The 22,279-nt window shown below is 46.0% G+C and overlaps 1 protein-coding gene across 8 annotated transcripts in view; it reads left to right on the plus strand.

Annotated features, from left to right (window-relative positions):
• The window catches only part of pitpnm3 (PITPNM family member 3), a 48,282-nt gene extending 27,783 nt beyond the window's left edge, over window positions 1-20,499 (plus strand). For all 8 annotated transcript variants that reach the window (XM_057049272.1, XM_057049271.1, XM_057049273.1 and 5 more), the window contains 15 exons: window positions 2,797-2,986; window positions 3,793-3,915; window positions 4,512-4,699; window positions 5,900-6,054; window positions 6,744-6,914; window positions 12,070-12,264; window positions 12,362-12,510; window positions 14,315-14,431; window positions 16,101-16,217; window positions 16,293-16,441; window positions 16,733-16,882; window positions 16,962-17,145; window positions 17,226-17,354; window positions 17,463-17,874; window positions 18,255-20,499. In XM_057049272.1, the coding sequence (XP_056905252.1) occupies window positions 2,797-2,986; window positions 3,793-3,915; window positions 4,512-4,699; window positions 5,900-6,054; window positions 6,744-6,914; window positions 12,070-12,264; window positions 12,362-12,510; window positions 14,315-14,431; window positions 16,101-16,217; window positions 16,293-16,441; window positions 16,733-16,882; window positions 16,962-17,145; window positions 17,226-17,354; window positions 17,463-17,807 (2,362 nt within the window). In that variant the 3' untranslated portion in view covers window positions 17,808-17,874; window positions 18,255-20,499. The remainder of the gene's footprint in view (window positions 1-2,796; window positions 2,987-3,792; window positions 3,916-4,511; window positions 4,700-5,899; window positions 6,055-6,743; window positions 6,915-12,069; window positions 12,265-12,361; window positions 12,511-14,314; window positions 14,432-16,100; window positions 16,218-16,292; window positions 16,442-16,732; window positions 16,883-16,961; window positions 17,146-17,225; window positions 17,355-17,462; window positions 17,875-18,254) is intronic.
• Window positions 20,500-22,279: the final 1,780 nt, after the last annotated feature.

A 22,279-nucleotide genomic window follows, 5' to 3' on the forward strand; every position in this document is an offset into this window, starting at 1 on the left:
AGTAATGTGTGTGTGTGGTTGTATTATTGGCACACTGGAGATTTAAAATATACATGCAGACGCAGAACAATGGTCACAGAAGGGCCTGGTTCTATTTAAAGTTTATCTCCTTATCTAAATAATTGAAACTGTGAACTTCTGTTTTTGCTTGCAGGTCAGAAGTGTCCACTTAGATTTTCATACATATATATTTTTTGTCAAAGTTGTTGCTCCACTTGCTGATATGATTAATGATCCTCCACTGGGTTGCAGCGAGGAGTGTGGAGGTGGCTTTATTTTGTCTTGATGGCTGTCATAGGCTGACACGCGCACCCTCTCGCTTTGCCTTTTCTTACCCGGAGCCTCCTGCACGGTGCTTTTTTTTAACGGAGAATGGCCGTAGTTGCGCATCGGTGCAGAAAAACAAATTAGAAGGGAGCCTCTTTTGTTACGGAAAAGCTCAGGCTTAGATTTTTCTCGGATAATGAACAGTACTCTGTCCTGAAAATGGGAATATAATTTCATGTAATCATTGAGTCAGGCTAATCTCACTACAGTAATGGGGCATTTCCCAGACAGTGAAAATTAAGTTTGTCAATCGTTTTCCAGTGTGGGAGAAATGTTTCCTATCTGACAGGCCCGCTGATTAGGTTTCTTTCCTCCCGTGTTATTAATGAGGGAACACAATATTTGCATGTAATTAAACAAGTTTAATTTAAATGATTAAAGACACAGGACCACTGCTTGGCCCACTGGGGTTTAGTAAATGTCTATAAAATTAATTATGGAGGTAAAATTATTTAATCTAAAATATTTAGAGTAATTTAATGGATCTTGTGAGGGGACAGAAACTATAGCTATATATACTATATTAAATTCAAGTTCATTTTATTTTTAGAAAGTAAGTATACACTTATTAGCATTTTTTGAAAATTGTTCTTAACAAATAAAGAATATCTACAGCTGTAAAATATAATAGTCATTCAGAGATGAAGTCATGCCGTATTAATATGCAGCAGTATTGATTCTGATGTGGATAGTGTGTGTGTGTGTCTGTGCACGTGTGATTCAACCCTCTTCCAGTGCATTCATGAGTCCAGCACATTCTTTTTCACGGTCGAGTGGCCGCAGAGGTGTACAGAAGAGTCCCTACTTCAGCCTTCGCTTTGCGCCTCAAATGATGTCACATGACGCCTGTTTGACCTGCCAGCGCAACATAAAATCTCACATTTTCTACCAAGTGCACTCTTTCTTGAACGGACTTCCCAGAACCACTCGAGGTTCGTAGAAGGTAACAATTGCGGCCACTGCAGAGTAGCAACTCTGCAATAAGGACAGGTGTTGCAGTGTGCGGCCCCAGGGCCCACATATTTACCATCCACTAATTAGCTCCGATGCACAAGCTTAGTGCGTCTTCACAATGGGCCTGTCCCCAGTTGCCTTCACTGGTATTTTCACTCACCCTTTCGTGAGAAGAATTCAATACACAACCCCGGAGATTGTTCCAAAGTGTTTTGTTTCAGCCCCGAGCAGAGAAGGGGGGTCTCTTGAGGGGCCCTGAATCAGAAAAGGTGAAAGCCGTCTTCACAGAAGTCTTTCAGTGACTGCAGCAAACCTGAATCCGACAGCAGTTATTGATCGCATGAGACTGGGAACCAGGGTTTAGGCCCGAATAACAGAGCAAAGTTGCACATCCAGATAAATCATTCAAAGAGTAGCAAACAGATCCATAAAGCTCCGGAGCTGAGAGTGACTAAGTTTGGAAAGCAGCAATAAAATGAAAGTCGACACGATGAAAGAACAATGGACATATTATTTTATCTCATGAAAACATATCCCAGCAAATATATTGGGAATGAAACATGCCAAAATACCACTAGGATGACTGGAAATGAGCACAGGTAAAAGTCCCAAACAAAGGAAATCTGAACAAAACAGAAATTTAGAAATTTGCCATTTGCAATTCAATGTTAATATTAGGTGCCTTGCACATAATTACAAGTTTAACATAAGTTAAAGGAGAAATTTGTAGGATTTGATCATAGTCTGGGCCTCTTCCTTTCTTTAAAGTTACAGAAAGTTTTGACGTTGATGGAGACACAGATTGCGTTCAGAAAAAACTGTCCCGCTCTCCGTGTGTCATATGCACGATAAGACGAGGGAAGATTTCATGCGCAGCGACTGTGCGGTTGTTGAGTTTCCAGGAAGAGCTGCCGGGTTGAAGGCTGGAGCTGGGATTCATCGCAGCAAAGGTCATCAGCTCCTCCTACAGAAATGTCAGTCATATGTTTGATAAACTGCACACGTTAAACTGCCTTCAGAGGTTGCCATGGTGATTTCAACAACCTCTCGTCAGATGAGAGTCATCCACAGTACAGTGTGTGCACATTTCTGGTTTAGTTTGTTTGTGTTCTTTCAGTTTTGATCCCTCCTCCCCCCTTTCCCCCTTCTCCCCGCGTGAGTGCATTTGTAAGCGTGTGTGTGTGTGTGTGTGTGTGTGTGTGTGTTTGTGAGAAACAGACTTCTAATCAGCTGATCTGTCACAGATTTTTTGTACTTGGCGTTGCCGTAGAGTTTCATAAAGCAGAAGATCAATTTAATAGGTTCAATTTATTTATTTTTTTGCTTTACAGTAAAACAATGGCTTTCTGTTTTTCTGCAAGTTAAAAAGTTTCTCGTTGCCTCTCTCCGCGCTGGTGATGTCACCGTCTGTAGCCCCTTCGCTAATGGTCCTCAATCTAAAAGGAGCCGTACATTTTAGCGTTTAAACCTTAAATTTGTAATGGCTAGTGGTGTGTTCTGGCCCTCCTCCTCCAGCCTGAACCCCTACAGCTACGACGAGAGCTGCGTGTCCAGCAGCGTGGACCACCTGCCCCTGGCTGCTCTCCCCCTCCTCGCCATTGTCTCCCCACGCTACCAGGACACGGTGGCGACGGTGATTGCCCGTGCCAACCAGGTGTACCACAGCTTCCTTCAGTCGGAGGAAGGGCAGGGCTTTACTGGTCAGGTGAGTTTAGCACCTGTGGGAATTAAGATACACCCTTTTATAGTTTTGTGCTCATAATACTGAAGGGAACCATTGTTTTAAAGAAAATATATCTCTCAGCCTTTTTAGAAAAAAAAAAAAAAAAAGCCTAAATCTGTAATTTCCAAGAAGTGGCTGTAAAAGACATTGCGCTAATTAAGACTCGGCTGGTGGTTCAGATTTGTAATTAGGAAAGTGGACTTGGCCAGAGGGCAGTTAAAGTGTCTTAGACACTGTGTGATGAAATGAGTCTGTGGTTTTTCAGTATTCCTTCTACAGGAGAAGAAATACGAACACTTGGCGCAGGTTAGCAAAAAACTCATTGAAATGTCTGAAATTCATTGAACATTTCCTGGAATCAAGTCAAATCTATTGTTATGGAAGGGAACATGACGCAGGTGTATAATCTGCTCAGAGCAGGTCGTCCTCAAACTTAATGGATGAGCAGGAAAGTCCTGGAAAGTTTGTCAAGTTAAAATGGATACAGCAGAAAAACAACAAGTTGAATGTAGTGGTGACCTCAGGGCTGGTAGGAAATTCACCTGATCCCTGCGCAGCCTGGCAGAAGTTGAGCACTTTTGCAGCAAAGAACAGAGTAAACCCAATCCTCCGAGGGAAATGTATCCAATCTGTCCCCACTGACTCAGTGCTGTAAGTATTTTTATATCAGGACTGTAGGCATACCGGTGATAATATGTGAATTGCTTTTCCCAACTCTTTTGGGTTTTTTTAACACCTAGCTCATTATTTCCCCTGGATGGAGCCTAAACTGCTTGTTTTCCGGGCAGGTATGCCTAATGGGCGACTGTGTGGGCGGCGTGCTGTGCTTCGACGCTTTGTGCTTCAGCAACCACCAGAGACCCACCAGCCCCAACAACAGCAGCAGGAACAACAGCACGGAGAGCCTGAAGGTAGGAGCACGTTGTTTTCGTGAGTGCAACATGACGCAGCGGTTATGATGGCGGCGACCATGATGACTGCTGATATGGAGAGAATTAGAGGCTGCTGTGGAATTGGATGCCGGATTAAGAGCTTGCCACATGTCAAGATCCTGCACATGCGTCACAGAGTTGTCACGAATCGTATGAATTATTGCACTGCCTCCGTGTTGATGTCCTTGGCAGGATTTCCTGTCCTTTCCAAGTAAACACACAAGTAAAAACTGTGACACACAAAAGCCACCGATAGCTTCTCTTTTGAAGTGCAACATCAACTCTGTTTATTTCCAGCTTTTAGCGATGTCTTCAAACATAATGCAAAGGACAGAAACACTAATTCTGTTGTGCAATTAGTCTGAAAATCACTCCTGAACACCGCCGCTAGAAGATAATGTCCCATCTGATTAAAAATACAGCTGTAGTTCAGCTCTAGAACTGGTTATATTTCCTTTTAGTTTTTTGCTATTTGAACTTCCTTGTGCGTTCAGTTCTGCGGACTTGAGTTTGTTGTCGCTTGAGTAAAGAATGAAAGATGCTTACACTGAGATTCGCCGCCTCCTTCCTCTCAGGACAGCTCGGGCCTGCACGGGGAGTCCAGCCCGGGTCTGAGTTCCAGCAAGAGACTCAGCAAGAGCAACATCGATATCTCTGCCCCCAACGAAGGGCACAGCCAGAATCGGCCACCGCTCAGCCGCAAGCAGAGCGACTCGTACGATGGAGACAGTTCGTCGGCGGGCCAGCGCTGTTTTTTCTCCAGGTGGGGTGAAGTGTGTAGACGTAGACGCACCTGATCTGTTGAACATCTGCTGAAAGGTCCTTGGGTACAGATTCATATGAAAACAGACAGGAGTAATGTGGGGGGAAAGGGGGAGGAACCACCAATGCAAAGAAATGAATCTTGGCATTTCAAAAGCAAAGCAGCAAAAGACTTCAGACCGAGGTTCTGTCACACACGACTGTGCACAAACCTCCACGCACTTCAGAAGAAGCCATGAAAAGGATTTGCAGCTTGACTCCAGAGCCTGGCCTTGTCTCTGCCGCTTGAGCCTTGGATGCTGAGTGGTTGAATTTAGTTGGGTCAGAGCAAGAACCAGTTATCCCATTCCGAATCACATTTTTCAGCCCACTCGCACCATTAAGGTCAGCTATTCGAGTAAAGAGAGGATCAATGGACAATGTGACTTTAATGGAGGTGCACCAGTTAGTTCCCACTTCCTGTTTACAGCCATGATTAATGTGGAGCCTGAGTGCATGTGTGTAACCTCTGATACTGTAAAACCTCCCAGAGGATAGTTTCAGCCCAGTAAACATCCCTTTTCCCAAGTTTTTTCCATCCTCACAGAGCCCTGATTCCCCCCAAAATGCCGTCTTTTGGTGTGTGTTTCTGTAAATTAACTGAATAAACCTGTCAGGTTGAGTAAAAGCAAATGCCGACATAAAGATTTAAAACGAGGCAAAGAGCTCGAATTCTGAAAGCAGTCAAGTCATGTTTAATTCACTTTGGGCAGTTGTTAATGACCAAACAGTTCATCGTCTCCTCTCTTTCACCTCTTTTTATTGTTCCGCTACTTACACAAGGACCAGAGAGCATCAAAGCCTTATTGATTTAACTTTTAAAAGACGTCTGCAGCCTGTTATTTAATCCCGTCTCCCCAAGCAGGACTTAGAGGGGAAATGTTGGCTGCGAAACGGCGCAGATGTTCAAGCAGCTGTGAGTGTGGTCCATCCTGGGAAGGTTGTGTGAGGAGAGGAGCGCTCAGTGTGAGTCACACAAAACAGAACCAGGACATAGAAACAGCGGCTGGACCAGATTCAGCGTGAAAATGGTTGAAAGGCAGGATGCGGTTCCTACAAAAATAGACCCAAACATAGCAAGTGCCACTGCATTCTGATCCCAGCAGCTGTTTGGTTCATTCACTGTTTTAAGCATGAGCGTTATGCTCCCCCTCTCCCGCAGTCTGATGAAGGACAGCGTGGAGGCGCGCGGCTGCAGCACCAGCCTGGTGGTGAACCCCGGCCATTTCGACTTTGACGTGACGGACTGCTTCCTGCTCGGATGTCCGCTGGGACTCGTGCTGGCCATGAGACGCACCGTGCTGCCCGCCGTCCAGGGTAAGAATCAGAGCCTCAGTCAGCTCATGTAAATCACAGAGGTTTTCACATTAGCTGGTCCTCTTAATCTATTTTTTTGACCATTGAAAAAACAAGGAACATGACTCATTCCATTTCTGGATTGAAGAGACCTACTGGGCTTTGACCCGATGGGCTAAACTACTTTTCAGCCAAGAGGATGCTGCGTTTTTGAGGCTAAACACAGAACACAACTGCCAATGTCCTTCCTACTCATGACTCATAAAAATACACAAGTAGGCCTCGCACAATGACTTATGACACCCATGATGTCATACATCATGGGTGTCATAAGTCACCAGGAGCCGTGAAAGGTTTCATTGATTTTTCTTCTGCTCACGAGGTTCTACCCGTTTGTACCAGATGTTACTCATAACTGTCAGCGACAGAAACGTACGATTAGTTAAACAGGATTTATGAAAAACAAGAGTCGTCAGTGGTTTTATGGTGCCATCATTAGTCAAAGTCACTGTGCTGGGAGGCTTTACTGGGTACCACCAAAGAGGGATGAACAGATGGACGAGGACTCTAAGTGGCGAGAGTGGCGTTGTCGGGTGTGGGCTGGTCTGGCATCAGAAAAAGAGGCACACAGATAGACAGCAACTGTTTCCATGATGCATTTAACACAACATTCGTGGATTTGTGTGCCGCTTGTGTTCTCTGACCCTCAGTGAATCAGCTCCATCCAGCCTGCTCCCAAATTTTCAACCTGTTCTACCCGTCCGACCCCTCGGCCTCCAGACTGGAGCCCCTGCTGCAGCCCCTTTTCCACAAAATGCCACCGTTTGCCATTTCCCGCTACCAGCGTTACCCTCTGGGAGAGGGGCGCTCCACGCTCATAGGTAGGAAGTGTCTGTGGAATTTAATCTGTTGACAGCTCCTGAATATTTTATTTTTGAATCTGTTTTCCGGTGTGAACGTTATTATCTATTAACGACCTTTTGGATTTTGCATTTCATAACCCGGGTGAAATGTGGGAGGGACTTGCCAGAGGGCCAAGATTAGAACCACAGTGATTCAATGACTGAGTAATATGATTTTTTTCCCTTTCCCCTCGGCACACAAGCAGATCCTGATCTCATCTGTGTGAGACCGCCCAGCCTGCCGCATTGTTAAATCTTTCCTCCCAAAGCCGGAAGTTTTAAGTAATTACAGTTCATCTTTCATGCCTTCATTTCAGGGAAAGCTACGCTGTTGAGGAACCGATTTATTCAAAATGTGTTTTCACCAGCTTTTCTAACTGGGAACTGGGAGATGCACAGACTTGTGATGCATTAAATTAGCTTTAACATGTTAAATATCAGAGAAATTACAGAATCTCAGATGAGCTGGAGGTCCGACAATGTTGGTTTGATCCAAATGTGGGTCATAGACTGTCAAATTCACAACGAAACCCACGGAAAAAAACATATATACTCTGAAAAACAGGACTGGAAAATCAACTCCTTAGGGGACTAAAACAAACCGAAAGTGGCAGAATACCACACGGGACCGGTGTGGGTCTGCTAAACAAGATAACGAGCCACAGGTTGAGCTAAACACGGCAGGCAGGAAATTGGTCCTAGTGGGAACACGAAAGGCAACGGGAGAGCTGAGGGTAAAATAAAGCAGGAGACACGGAACTAACACGGCGTAATTGTACATGGATGACATGTGATTTATTGGTTTAATCATGTTCAGCCATTCGTGCAGTTCAATACCCGCAGATAAAGTCGATATATGGAGTATAAATGCAGGAGCACAGTATAGACCCGTGTAGCTGTACTGTTTTTGAATGGAACACATGTTAATTTATGACCAGCATTTAAACTAAGTGGCTCACACACGGGGATGCACACTGGAGCACACACTCCTCAGTCGAAACAACGGCACAGATCGCCACATTTCCTGCTCTGTAATATGATAATTAGCTGTTATGAAGGCACGGGGAGCGATCCCCAGCAGACTCCTTAGGGTATAACTCTGATATCAACACCTGTCAACAGCACAGGCTTTATTATGATGAATCCTGCTAATATAGAACCAATGAGCTCCCTTCTTATTGATTTCAAGCTGTGCTCTATTGGAAAATGTGATCAAGCAAGATAGAGAAACGCACATGGAAATACAGTCCTTTTTATAAGCATCAATCAGAGTTTTACTGGAAATATGTTGGTCTATCGCTTGCTTTGCCATAAGTTATCCCTTTAATAGGATTCCGGTGTTTGGCGGGTTAGAGCACAGTGATGGATGCAAGCTGCAAGTGTCTATCTGACTGTTTTCGCTCGGTAGACGCTCCAAGGACAGCGAGCAATCATTCTCCATCACTTTCTGAGCTCCCCGCGTGTTTATTCTTTCATCGTTCTCTTCGGTTGTTTCACTTTCCGTTTGTCCTCCTCTTGTGGTTTCATTTAAGTCCACGGGGGCCTTCTCCTTTCCGTGCACTTCACCCCCTGTACTCTGTCTGCGTCACAGGACAGGTTTTTTTGATGCTCCACGCTCTCTGCGTCAGACCCAGTGGTCCTTCTCGCTTCTCAGCCAGTCACAGTAATGCGCTCCCTCCCTCCCTCCCTCCCTCCCTCCCTGCCTTCCTCCGTCCCTGCCTCCCTCCCTCCCTGCCTTCCTCCGTCCCTGCCTCCCTCCCTCCCTTCCTCCCTCCCTCCCTCCCTCCCTCCCTGCCTTCCTCCGTCCCTCCCTCCCTGTCTCCCTGCCTTCCTCCGTCCCTCCCTCCCTCCCTCCCTGTCTCCCTGCCTTCCTCCGTCCCTCCCTCCCTCCCTGCCTCCCTGCCTTCCTCCGTCCCTCCCTCCCTCCCTGTCTCCCTGCCTTCCTCTGTCCCTCCCTCCCTCCCTGCCTTCCTCCGTCCCTCCCTCCCTCCCTGTCTCCCTGCCTTCCTCCTCCGTCCCTCCCTCCCTCCCTGCCTTCCTCCGTCCCTCCCTCCCTGTCTCCCTGCCTTCCTCCGTCCCTCCCTCCCTCCCTGTCTCCCTGCCTTCCTCTGTCCCTCCCTCCCTCCCTGCCTTCCTCCGTCCCTCCCTCCCTGTCTCCCTGCCTTCCTCCTCCGTCCCTCCCTCCCTGTCTCCCTGCCTTCCTCCGTCCCTCCCTCCCTCCCTCCTGTCTCCCTGCCTTCCTCCGTCCCTCCCTCCCTCCCTGCCTCCCTGCCTTCCTCCGTCCCTCCCTCCCTCCCTGTCTCCCTGCCTTCCTCTGTCCCTCCCTCCCTCCCTGCCTTCCTCCGTCCCTCCCTCCCTCCCTGTCTCCCTGCCTTCCTCTGTCCCTCCCTCCCTCCCTCCCTGCCTTCCTCCGTCCCTCCCTCCCTGTCTCCCTGCCTTCCTCCGTCCCTCCCTCCCTCCCTGTCTCCCTGCCTTCCTCTGTCCCTCCCTCCCTCCCTGCCTTCCTCCGTCCCTCCCTCCCTGTCTCCCTGCCTTCCTCCGTCCTCCCTCCCTCCCTCCCTGTCTCCCTGCCTTCCTCCGTCCCTCCCTCCCTCCATGCCTTCCTGCCTCCCTGCTCTCTGTTTATTGCTTTGTGAAAGACGTTGCTGAGGCTGAAAGCCAGGATGTTCACACATATAATTAATAGGATTTTAAAAGGCAGGCATATTCTGCAAAACGCGGCGAGTAAACCCATTCTGTAATCACCTAGTTCATCTGGACGATGTGTCGTCTGTGGGATGGAGCTCAAACATCTGGCCAGAGAGGCAGTTAATCACAGCAATTGCTGTAGGTTCTAGTTTATTTAAACTGAGGGTGGCCTAATTAAGCATGATTAAGCAGTGAAATGCCAGACATTTCCACATAGCTATTAATAATCTATGGTGCCTTGAGAAAGCCGCCAATTTTTCTTTGTCTGTTAAAAAAAAATCTGAATGAACAGCTAATCCCCAAATCCGAGAGGCCGTTTCAGCGTATTATGAATCGTTGAATTGCTCGTATAGAAGCCTGCGGTGGACCGCACACCAACGGCAGTCGGAGGATCTGGACAGTGACACACTTTTAATCTTTTTTTCCCACCAAAATCAAGTTGAAATCAATCAGTTTAGCCGTGACTGAGGTGGAGGCTTAAAACCTTAAGTGACTGTTTTTCATTTAAAAAAAATGGTAACTGCCATTTAGGAACCATTTTATTCCATTTTCACTTATGTCATTGAATTAATGCGCTCACAGGCCCATCAGGGTCATTAAACCATGAATGAAGGACTTTTTTTTCATAGAAATTATGTCTTTTCCCTTCAAGGCCTCACCAAAGGATTCGGTTGATTACATATTAAATAGATCAACGTTATTGTATCCGCCTGAAATTTACTTTAACTGAAGACTTGAAGAGTAAAAGGGACAAAATGTAGTGAGAGAATTAGTGTCAGTTTGGGCAACAGCAGCTTTAAAAGATGTCGATGCCCATACAGGGATGGTGTAATTACTTTTACTACCAGAACAGAATAGAATAGAATCTTTATTATTGTTGCACAGGAGCACAGAAGCCCTCGTTTTCAGGGCAAAAAATCAAATAAATATGCATATCTTCAAGAAACAATCCTCAGAACCAGTAAAAGGATGGTCTAAAGGTGCATGAAACAAGTCAATATATTAATTCCCAAGTAAAGCAGGAAGTACAGGACAAGGCAAGATGATACCGGCACCTTCTAAATAAAAGTTCAGCTCTTTGGAGGTGGGAAGGTTGTTGGCCGTGCCAACAGGATAGCAATGTTTAACGCACAAAAGTGGTGGATGATTCAGCCATAACCATTCAGCCTTGGGTTTTCACCCATACGGATCTTGTTCAGTATATAAAAGCCCTGGAATTCCTGCCTCAGTATTTATCAGACAAGGAGCATTGCATGGGAATTCCTTTGATCATCAACACCCTACTCAAACCAAACTCTTATCCTGGCTCTAATCCTAATCGATTCACCTTTATCCCCAATCTTAGCTTCAGTTTACCATAAATCTGACTAGTACTGCAGGAATGGTATTTGTGCCATGTTTTTGCTGGTTTATCGCAATCTGTTCAAATAGATTTGGTGCTCCCCCACTTCCCCACCCCAGAAATTAAATGCAATCCGAGCATTAGATTCTCCCTCACGTCTGCGAGAGAGACAATAATCTGTATTCTGCTGCGGTAGGCTGCGCAGACCAAACACGAGGCCACATATGACCTCATCTCACTGCTTATGATACAGCCTTTCCCACAACAAAGAGAGCGCCAGAATTCCCAATAATTGGCAGCTATGTGGAGGATAAAATGGTCCGTGAGTGCCGTAATGAATGTGGCGATTTGGGAGTGTGGGTAGCGTTTCCCTAAAAGAGGTTTTTTGTTTTGTTTTGTTTTTTTTTGCTTTTTCAGAGGCAAAGAGAACGTTTCTTGCCAGAGACGCGGCGGGATCCAAGAGCAGCTCAGTCGTGATGTGATCTGCGTCACATTCGCGGCCAAGCAGACGCTCTCGCTGTCATTTAATCTCCTCTCAACCACGCCGCTCCCTGTTGCAGCGCTTGGCTGCTAACCAGTGTCACATCAGAAACCTTCCCGCCGGAGAGATGCATAATTGATATGAACAAATGACATGATACAGAAGTGCGATCACCTGTGATGAGACGATTCGCCGACATAACAGGACAAGTCCTCATCTTGTTTACGCAGTGATTTTGTTGATCCGAAATGAATTCAGGTCTCGGCTGAACTTGTTAGCCTGCTTTAAACAGATTGCCGAACAAATGGGAACGCTCTGCGTACGGATGAAGTCGCTGAGCTGAGGAATTATTTTTCTTGTTAGGTGTTGAGGGCAAGATGGTTCTTAGGGACTTCCAAGGCTGATACAGATGGGTTGAACCCCCCCTCCCGTCCTTGGACTCCCTCTCAGTGCTAGTCCGTGGTTTTCCTTGATTAAAGGCAAAGCCAGTCGATACCCCAGCGAGAGACTCCCATATTAGACAAAATAACATCATTGATTCAAAGACTCTGGCCAATCAATTATTGTGTGATCAAAACGTCTCCCCCTCACTGTGTCCTTGACTTTTTCCGTTCCCTCCCCAGCTGAGGCCATCCAAGACCACAAACACATCTTTCTGGAATGCCGTCAAAGTCCCGGAGGTCCCGCTTCTCAGCCGCCCGCGGAGACCACGACCGAAGGAGGAGGGGAAGAGGGAGGTCGCCGTGGCAGCGCGACCAGTCTCGGAAGCGTGACATCGATTTGCTCGATGGGGCAGCTCGGGGATGCCATCGCCAACAGTGAGCGAGAATGAAACTGCTGTATCAGACATATCTGATCGGAAAATTTTAATCTCACAGTTTTCCATCCGTCCCTATTGTGTATATTTTTTTTCAGTTTCCAGAAGCTGGTGGGGCTCCAAGAGGCTGGATTACGCTTTGTACTGTCCCGACGTTCTGACTGCCTTCCCCACCGTGGCTCTGCCTCACCTTTTCCACGCCTCCTACTGGGAGTCCACTGACGTGGCAGCTTTTGTTCTCCGGCAGGTGAGCCCACTGATTTTCCTCCCGTTTCCTCTGCAGCTTAAGCCACAAAAATATTCAGATTCAAATCCGAGCGCTTCCGAATGACCCGGAACGGCTCATAAAACTGTGAAATTGATTTTTTAACATAGCACATGCTTTTATCCTGTCAAGCCACAAATATCCAGCTGGCCAAAGTTCAAGCTGGGGTGAGGTTTGAAACTCAGAGCCGAGTGAAATTTCTGTAAGTAAAAACCACCAACTGTGCTGCAGATAAACAGCTGAATCAATAACACACCTCTGCAACTGGGTATCTTTTCGTCTGTTAGCTTGCTGTAATTTTAATTCACTATAAGGGACTCGAGGTTGTAACTAGAGTCCGGTGACAGCATGTCCTGAAAATGCTGTATGAGACATCCCAGAACCAAGCTAGCTGGGATGGAAGAGGTGCCACAAAGGTGGGTTTTAAGCTACTTGCTGTTGAACCGGGAGGTCAGAAGATTTTATTGGTGCACCTCCACATGGAAAAAGTCAGTCTGAATACACAGAAGTGCATTAGTGGAGCTATCGGCTGAAGTCAACTGCCTGCGTGAGTGGAGCCAAACACATTTCACAAGAAAGACGCCCGTCAGCAGTTTCGTATCTTCTGCAGATGACAGTGTGATTAGAGTGAGCTTGCAATGCCATTATCAGTCCTCTGTGGTAAATGTCACAATTATGCTCTATATCATTGCATTTCTTTCATCGGTGGCATGACAACCTGCAGCTCAAGATTTATTTGGAGGATATAAACTCTGTTTTCTGTAAAAGGGAAAGGGGAGGTCACCACTGCATGATGAACGTGTGGGGAATTTTAAGATTCATCTCGGACTTGATCTCAAGGCGGGCGGGAGCCATTTTATCAAATCTGTTTGATCTTACCACAGATCTCACCAGGGCTCTGTGCTGTGCGCTGGTTTAGGCATGGCTATGATCCATTCACATCAGATAAAATTGCCTCCACCCACTGTTCTTAGTGATGAGTAAGAGTTTTCAAGATCTAGAAACGCATTCTCAGCAGCAGATTTTCCCATAATCTGTCAGGAACAAATAGAGGATGAATCCACAAAGCTTCATTCGAGCTTCAGAGGCTCTAAATATACTCAAGGGTAGCAAACAGTACAGACAGAGGAAATGACCTAATACTCATCCTGTTCAAATGCATTTTATATAATAAATGATAATTAGTTGGTGGTTTTTGGGGGTCTGAAAGGCCCATAAATATATGACAACCTAATTGACCTCTTTCGTAAGTGATGTGCATTTGCACATTTTTGATAAAGACGAGGCCGTCCAACAAATATCTTATTTAAGCCCGATGGATAAACAGAGGCAGCATTAGAGGCTGAGTATTAAATTATGTTTTTTTATAATGGTGATGAGAATCACAAGGTCGTGCACAAAAGCACAGTGCTGTCAGAAACCTGATCAACCCAGACACCTTTATTATGGTTTAGCAATTTCAGATCTCTCAGGATTATAGAAAATGAGTCATTAAGTGCCTTTAATTTCAGCTTCAGTGAGACTTTTTGAGTATCCTCCAGAATAATTTACATGACCTCATTTTCAAAGCAGTGAGCAGTAATTTTCTTTCAGTAGGCCTGCTCCAAATCTGCTCTCAAGGTTAGCTCTTAATCTGCATCCGTAGCACTCTTGACTAAATTGGGATTTACAGTCTCCGATATTAACTCGGGAGAGGTTTTCTGGACTTCAGGTGTTTTCAGTGTTGCAATACTTTAAATTGTGTTAATCTGCTGATCATCTGAGGGCCTCCATGTTCCTCCAACAGCTCATGCGATGTGACTGTGTGAAGACCCAGGAAGCCGATAATCTGGACTCTGCTCCGTTTTCTCCCTCCAGCCCGCGAGAAAAATGGCTCAGGAGGAGGACACATGTCAAACTGAGGGTAAAACATTTTGACCCATTCTTGGTTGAAGTATCTGTCTTCACCTCTGTCTTTTCATCCCCTTTCAGGCTTTTGAGGCTAAAATATTTTTTTTTTTAACTTTGTTTAGCTGTCGTGCTGAAGCGCTGTGACTCAAATTCCTTTCAAATAGTCACAATTTATTTTCCCACATGTTTCCCACAATCGTCAAACCTGGCGGACACACAATGACCCAGTTCTTCTGAGCAGAACAATCAAGGCCATACTGACATTTAGTAACTGCTTGCTTTTCCTGCGGCTTTAAATAGATCAGCGCGCAGAGTACCATGGAAACATATCTTCGTTTTAGTCCGCGCAGACTTTGTCACGCGTTAACTTGAAAGATTCCTTGTGCTGACGTGCTGAACCCTCTGAGGTCTCTGAGAATGTTGGTGCATTTAAATGAAGCCTACCTTTCACATACAGTTCCCAGTAAATTGCTGCATTCCCCAGTACTGTTATACGGTGCTAGTAGCAGTTAAGAGAATACAGGAGGCTGAGCAGGATGGAAGAGGAATTGAAGAAAAAAGGCTGAAAAAGAAGGCAGCTACAGGCACCTAGCATATAATGCAGAGATGAGCAACCAAATCTCATTTTAGGAATTTACCTATTCAGTGTTTTACGGTGCGCTGCCATCATTATTGTTGTTCATGTAACCCTTTCTGGTTATCTCGGACCACTTTGCATTACAAGTCGGCATTTGCCCTTTCACTCTCATATCAAACATCTGAACGTCCAACCTGCCACCTACTCGTCTGGGGAAATAACCAATCACTCAAAATCATGCACCAAGATATTCCAGACACAGCTCCGGGAGCAAGTAGGGGTTTGAGGACACTTCAACGTGTCGACTGTGATCAAACAATGACCCGTGCCTCACCAGAGCGTCCACTCCCCCGCATGAGCCACAACCGAACTATGGCAGCTTAGTTACTGCAGTCCTCTTCAGCCCTGTGGGGGTAAGTGGCTCGAGGCACCACCGGGGACTCTCCTCTTACGTCTTATTCTTACCCGCACATTCATTATTTTGCTGTCCCGCATGTGCGAGCGTGGCTTCACCTGTTGTGTCCATATTTGGGATATAAAACAACACGGGATTCTCATTTGGCGTCTGTTTCTCATCTTCTTCAGCCTGTAAGAGGTCCATTTCACAACGGCAGGGGGCCCAACGCTGTGCACGCTGCTTCACACTGTCGCTCCTCAGCTTGTCACCTTTAAGCGGTTTGAGCCAATGGCTGTTTTCACTTACGACTGGAGGAGAGCGTCTGCTTGACTGTCTCTGTGAAAACGAGCCACACATCCAACTCCAACCGCTCCTCCTCGAGTCATGTGGGTGTGTCTGTACGCTGTGCATGGCTGCCCTGCTAGGTCAGGAAGTGAAGGCTTATGGTGGCAAATTAACCGTTGCCCCCCCCTCTTAAAACGGCAGCATATGTGAATAAAGAGTTCAATGACAATCACAGCAGGTGGCGATATCTGTTCAGATTGTCCACGAGTGCTAACGTCAATCTTCATGGAAAAAAGCTCAGCGCAGCCTTCTCCAGAAAGGCAAGGAGAAAAGAAAAGGATCCTAAAACAACAACCTGGAAGGATGAATTCCGATGTGACTAAAGCGGTCGAGATTCTTTCTAAAAAGTGTAATATATTGCAGAACGTCACTGCCAACCACAGAGTGAACGACGCCATCGCTACCGAGGATGGTCCTCAAACTCTGGTTGGCCGCTTCATGTACGGCCCATTAGACATGGTCACGCTGACTGGAGAAAAGGTGAGGAGCTTGGGTCTAATTAGGCACCACGCGTGTGCTCTTGCCTTGACCTCTGACCCTTCCTTCCTCCTCCAGGTGGACATCTTCCTAATGACACAGCCTCAGTCTGGCCACTGGGTGCACTTTGACACAGAGATGACCAACAGCAGCGGCAGAGTGGCGTACACCATACCCAAGAGCAAAAAGCTGGGCCTCGGGGTCTATCCAATTAAGATGGTGGTCAAGTAAGAAGCCGTGTGCACGAAAATGTCACATAAGATCAGATATGGAGTGCTGCTTGAAGAAATCCTAAGAAAGATAGAGTTTTATTTAAGGTCAGGGCTATAGTGTACTTTCCTATATATATACAAAACTAGTGCAATTCATCTTTGTCCATCAGCATGACTCCCCCCCCCCCGTTCGGTTTCCTATTTTTTTTAACTTTCTGCTTATATTAGAATGACCTTGTGTGAATTAAGGGTTCCCGAAGGAGGCAAAGCGAATGCGATTCTTTTTTTAACTCTTTCTTTTCCAAGGGGGGATCAGACGAGCGCGGAAGCCTACCTGACTGTGCTGCCGCGGGCGATGGAGTGCGTGGTCTTCAGCATTGATGGCTCCTTTGCCGCCAGCGTGTCAATCATGGGCAGCGACCCCAAGGTCCGCCCCGGCGCCGTCGACGTGGTCAGGCAAGTGTCGTCGGCGTTTGAATTTGTGCGTCTGAGTTCAAAGCGCGAGGCGGTTCTCACCTCAGCTGTGCGTGCGCAGACACTGGCAGGACCTGGGATACCTGATCATTTACATCACCGGTCGCCCGGATATGCAGAAGCAGCGCGTTGTTTCCTGGCTCTCACAGCACAACTTCCCCCACGGGATGATCTTCTTCTCTGAAGGCTTGGTCCACGATCCCCTGCGACAGAAGACCATCTTCCTTAGAAACCTCATCCAGGAGGTACTTCCCAATCTGAATGCTCTGACGCTGACCGGGCAGGTTTTTGCCTTCTGACTCGTGACCTTTTCCCCTTTGAGCAGTGCCATATCAAGATCATCTCAGCTTATGGCTCCATGAAGGACATCTCTGTTTACAACATGCTGGGCCTCAGCCCCTCACAGATTTACATTGTTGGCAGGCCGTCGAAGAAGTACCAGAACCAGTGCCAGGTAGTTTGGTCTCCATCTGATTTTGGTTTTCACCTGATATCTTCTGACTTTTGCTGTGAATGTTCTACTTCTCGCTGCTCTTTGGCTTTCTCTCCACCATACATTTAGTTTCTGAGCGATGGCTATGCAGCGCACCTCTCCACGCTTCAGTTTGGACACCGAGCCAGACCCAAGAAGTCCCCCTCCGTCCGCATGGTCCTGAGGAAAGGTTCCTTCGGTCTCTCAGCAAAGTCCGACTTCCTTTGTAAGCGCACCCACCTGAGAAGGACCATGTCAGTGCAGCAGCCAGACCCGCCGTGCACGCCCAACCCCAAGCCCGAGCGCGCCCAAAGCCAGCCAGAGTCCGACAAGGATCACGGTGGTCAGGGAACAAGAAGCGGAGGAGGAGCTGGCGGCGGCGGACAGGTTACATGGGGTCGGGCCTCCATGCTCCGGGGAGACACCACTCCCTGACAGGGAAGAGGAATGGTTGATAAGAGAAAAAGGAGATAAGAGAAGGGCCTCAATGTCCAGGTTCAAGGTGAGCTCTGTTTCTTTAAATTTACAAATCAAGGAATGTGGCAGTGGGCTCTCTGTTTGCGTGACCCCACATCTGCCGAATACTATCCCTTTTGGAAGTAGCCTTTTCCCACTTTTGCATGAAATTTAATATTTCACGGCACAAAATGGAGGATACGACACCAATGTGTGCTCATTTTCCAGATTGGTGACACTTTTGAGGTGTCAAAAACCCCTCGGTAGGTTTTACGCCGATTTTGCAAGCTGTTCACCTGTGAAGTGAACTTTGGTGTTTGTGAAATCATGTGAAATTCAGTTTGGGTTTTATAGAGAGGTTTTTTTTAAGTCTTTAACCCGGAACGATGCGTCTTCACGCTGTGATTTACCTTTGTCATTCAACAGTGTCACCTCTACCTGCTGTACCTGCACACCGGGTCCACCATTGGTCATTCCCACAGCTTTGCCTCCCGCTTGTCCATTTTTGTGACCTGCTCACTAAACGATGTCCCTCAGACTTTGTGCCTGAAACATCCAGACAATGTCAGGGATTTGTTTTTTTCTTTTGTCTTTGCCGGTGAATTTGACAACTGTACAAAGGAAGGAATGTACCTCAGATAATCCCCATTTAAGTACAGACCAACACCAGAAAACGTGACAACAAGCCTGAGTTCATGTAAATACTCAACATGCGTTGCCCCTTTTCCAAGGAGACAAAAGTTCGATATTTAAATCCGAACAAGCTCATAAATGCCGGGAACGGTAAGCGAACGGTAAACACCTCCACGTCCATTTCATTGCTGCTATCAGACGCATCTTCGCCAGGCCCTGGCTTCTGTCTTCTTCTCAAACATAATCGATTAGGCAGAACCTGGCTGCGGACGGCCACCTCATACCAATGATCCACGGACTCGACCCGGCTCCGGAGGTGACTTTGCACTATATTTCTATATTATAGTATTTCTAGATTTTTTTTTTGCAGATTATGCAACATTGCTGCTTGTCTGTAAATGTAACTATTACAGGATGAAACACAAGTGGTTTATAGGAAAATGTCGGTTTGACCAAAAACTGTTGACAGCTCGACGGACCCATCCAGGGGAAAAGTGATCAGAACCTGAAATGAGATCACGTGATTGTCGCTGTTGACAACATTAGTTTAGTTGCTTTGTAGTAGCTTGCACAGTATCGTTCCGGAGGCCGGTTGACTGAACGGGACGCCACTGCGTCTCTTGACCGCAGCTGCAATTGAGCGAAAAGGTTTGCGACAAAATCCGGCTATGTCCCGCACTCGAGGCCGAGTCTCACGCTGTGTTTGATATTTTTGTATGAGGATATATTGTAAAATTAAATATTTTCAGTGTACGTTTTTGAAATTTGAGTTGTTTGACCTGTTAAAATGTTGGTTTTTGGCCTTAAATGGTTCCTCTTTGTGTTTCTGTCGATACACATTTTTTGACCAAAGTGTTGCGTTACTATTGTTACTTCATCACAAAGTGCATTTTATCCCGTCAAAACTTTGCTTTGGGGCGTCTTGGGAATTGTTTACGCGCATGTATGTGTAAGTGTGTCTCGGTACAGCGCTATCAGGTGCAGAGCATTGAAGATGGGAGTCAGAGAACGCAGGGAAGCCAGTGATAATGAACCTGCACGTTCTCACTGTAGCTCACTACTGCCGGCTTTTCTCAAACGAGTGTATTTTTATACGTTTGAACTTCAGCAGTGTCGTCAGAAGATTGCTTAGCTGAGATTTTTATACACGCCGGGAGAGAAAAATCTTTGAAATCTTTGGAATATTGTCAATGGGGCTGCATAGCAGAGAGCGTCGCAAGATTAGCTATTTAAATTATGCAAGATTCCCAATAGCGCTCCCTTTGTAATGGCTGTGCAGCAATTAGCATCATTAGGAAACTGCATCTATGTAACAAACAACACGGAAATGATTTAAATTTCACGTAATCACGTAAATTTTTCACGTAAATTGTTGACACCTTTTCATTGTTATGCAGACAATGAAAGAATGGTTCCCATTAACTCCTACGTAATGATTAATCTGTGCGATGCACAATAACCTTTTTTGTCCGCTAATGGTGACAAAATCGCGGAGTGGATCTCGTCGGCGTGCAACGCCATCACTAGCTGGTGAGCAGCGATGGAACGGTGGTTGTGGTGTGCATGTTCAGGATGTGATCTACGTTTCGTGTCTGTGGTCCGTCTAAGTTCGTAAACGATGCAAATTCAAACCTGTGTGGAGTCAAATTAAGACCGGTTTTTGAAGTTCTCATCAGTTATCCAGGTGTCTGTGAATTTAAAGGGCCAACGTTTCCTCCGGGTTTGACGTCATATTTACAGAGCGAGTCGGTGACACAGTAACTGTAAATACAATGAACTCTAATAATCAATGTATTGACCACATCATGACGTCAATGTCAGCCTTTTTTGCCATTTAGTAACCTCCCCCATGACTTGTGGAGTAAGACTGTAAGTTGTGGGTTCCTTTTTGTTATTTTTTTGTGATCATTTGGCACTGGACCTTTTACGCCAAGAAAAGAAAAAAAACACTGATGTGATGATGAAGCTGTTGTCATGGTTACTGGACTCAGTCCGACTATCATTATTGCTTAAATAAAGATGTTTGACGGTTGAAAAAGTCTTCCTCTTCTTTCTTTTCCTCTAAACAGTAGCCTGATGTGATGTTTTTCCTTGAATTCAATGTAAACTCTCCCTTCCTACTCAAGCGTTACATCTATATTATGAATTATGGACTCTGGTGGAATACCTCTCACACAGGAAATGAATTGACCTTGTCTGGGGGGGGGGTCACGTAGTTTCTACTCTGCAGTCCAGCACAAGTCGGCTACCAAACTGCAATTTCACACTTGACCTCCAGCTGTGCTCGGCTGCAGCGCCAGCAAATCTGCCTCATTGTCTGCAGCATGAATTTATTTACTCTGTAATCTGTATGCGGATTTCAAAGATGAATGTATTCCCATTTGAAAGGAATGTCCATCAAGGAACAGAAAGGAAGAGCTGTTTCTCTGCATCGAATGGTGCAATTCCCGTTTATTTCCATTGTAGATATCCCACCACCCAAATATTAACCCTCTTTTTGCTTCTGGACAGTTGTAATTACATCATAATGAAGAGAAACCTGAGTCATTTCTTCTGTGTGTGTGTGTGTGTGTGTGTGTGTGTGTGTGTTTCTATATAGGGTCACAGCACAGCTTCTTATGCTGGAATAAAGCAGCCTGATCAAAGTATGGAAAATGCGCTCCTTAGCAGGAATAAAAAGATGTGCGTTGGCTGAAAGCTCGGTCGAACGGATGTGCACCAAATCCCATTTCACTAGAAACATCCTCTGCATTCAGATTTGGGAAAAATGGATGGACTCGGCGACATGCTGCCTTGGAATGCTTGCAAGGAGGGACAGGGGGGCTTGCAGCCAAGCAAGTAATTATGCAGAAACTCAGAAGGTTGGATGGTGGAGCCTCATCTCATTACAAAAGCATCATCAGATGCGACAAGTTCTGTATTTTCACGTTCCTCAGAATGAACCAAAGGCGCTAATGTTTAACTCAATTTAAAGGCCCGACTGGTTCAGGAACTTTAGCATGTTGTTGGTGTGCTGTTGAGATATGCTCGTACAGCATTCAAAAGAAAGCTAATATGAATGGTGAATGGTTTATAGTCAGCTAAATTCTCTCTCTCTCTCTCTCTCTCTCTCTAAACAGCCTTTCCAGATGTCAAAGTGTTTAAATTCACTGCCTTTCAAATAATATTCAACTGAATGCCATAAACCCTGAGATTAATCATGAGCAAACGCGTTGAGTCAGTTTTGCCCTTTATGTGACTGAGCTGGAGCTTTCCCTGCTGTGGCAATAAACTTTTTGACAAGGTAGTGCGCTGTAAATTACTGTTTTCACTGCAGATGTCTCAGGGATAATCACTTTCTACAACCTTAGCTGGATAGCTAATGCAGTTTTCCTCTTCATCTCCAATAATGAGGAATAAATGACAGCGCCTCTGAGGTGACTTGAGAGGAAAGCGCCTTGCTGATACAAAGCTAAAGACCAAACTGTGCAGTGGTGAGCTGGATGTTTCAATTAATGCTTTGATGAATGCTGCTTTATTTGTGTGCAGGACGACATTGACTGGGAGAAGAAAAAGGGTGCCAGTGCCAAAATAAACCCAAAGTAATTTAGGTGTTGGCTTGTGTAAACCATGGATTGCATGATCAATATTAGGACATTTTAGATCTTCAATAAAACCAGAACATCAGGTATTTGACGGGCAATGACACTGCAGACACAGCGAAAATAAGTATTGTAAGAGAAAATAGCAAATGACAGTTAAAGATCAATGGCACAGCCACACGTGGCAACTGTGGAGCTCGCTCCGACAGCTAGATTGCTGAAGGCGACGTAAAGCGA

Source organism: Takifugu flavidus, chromosome 12, assembly GCF_003711565.1.
Source record: "Takifugu flavidus isolate HTHZ2018 chromosome 12, ASM371156v2, whole genome shotgun sequence".
In the NCBI taxonomy this organism is placed as follows: Eukaryota; Metazoa; Chordata; class Actinopteri; order Tetraodontiformes; family Tetraodontidae; genus Takifugu; species Takifugu flavidus.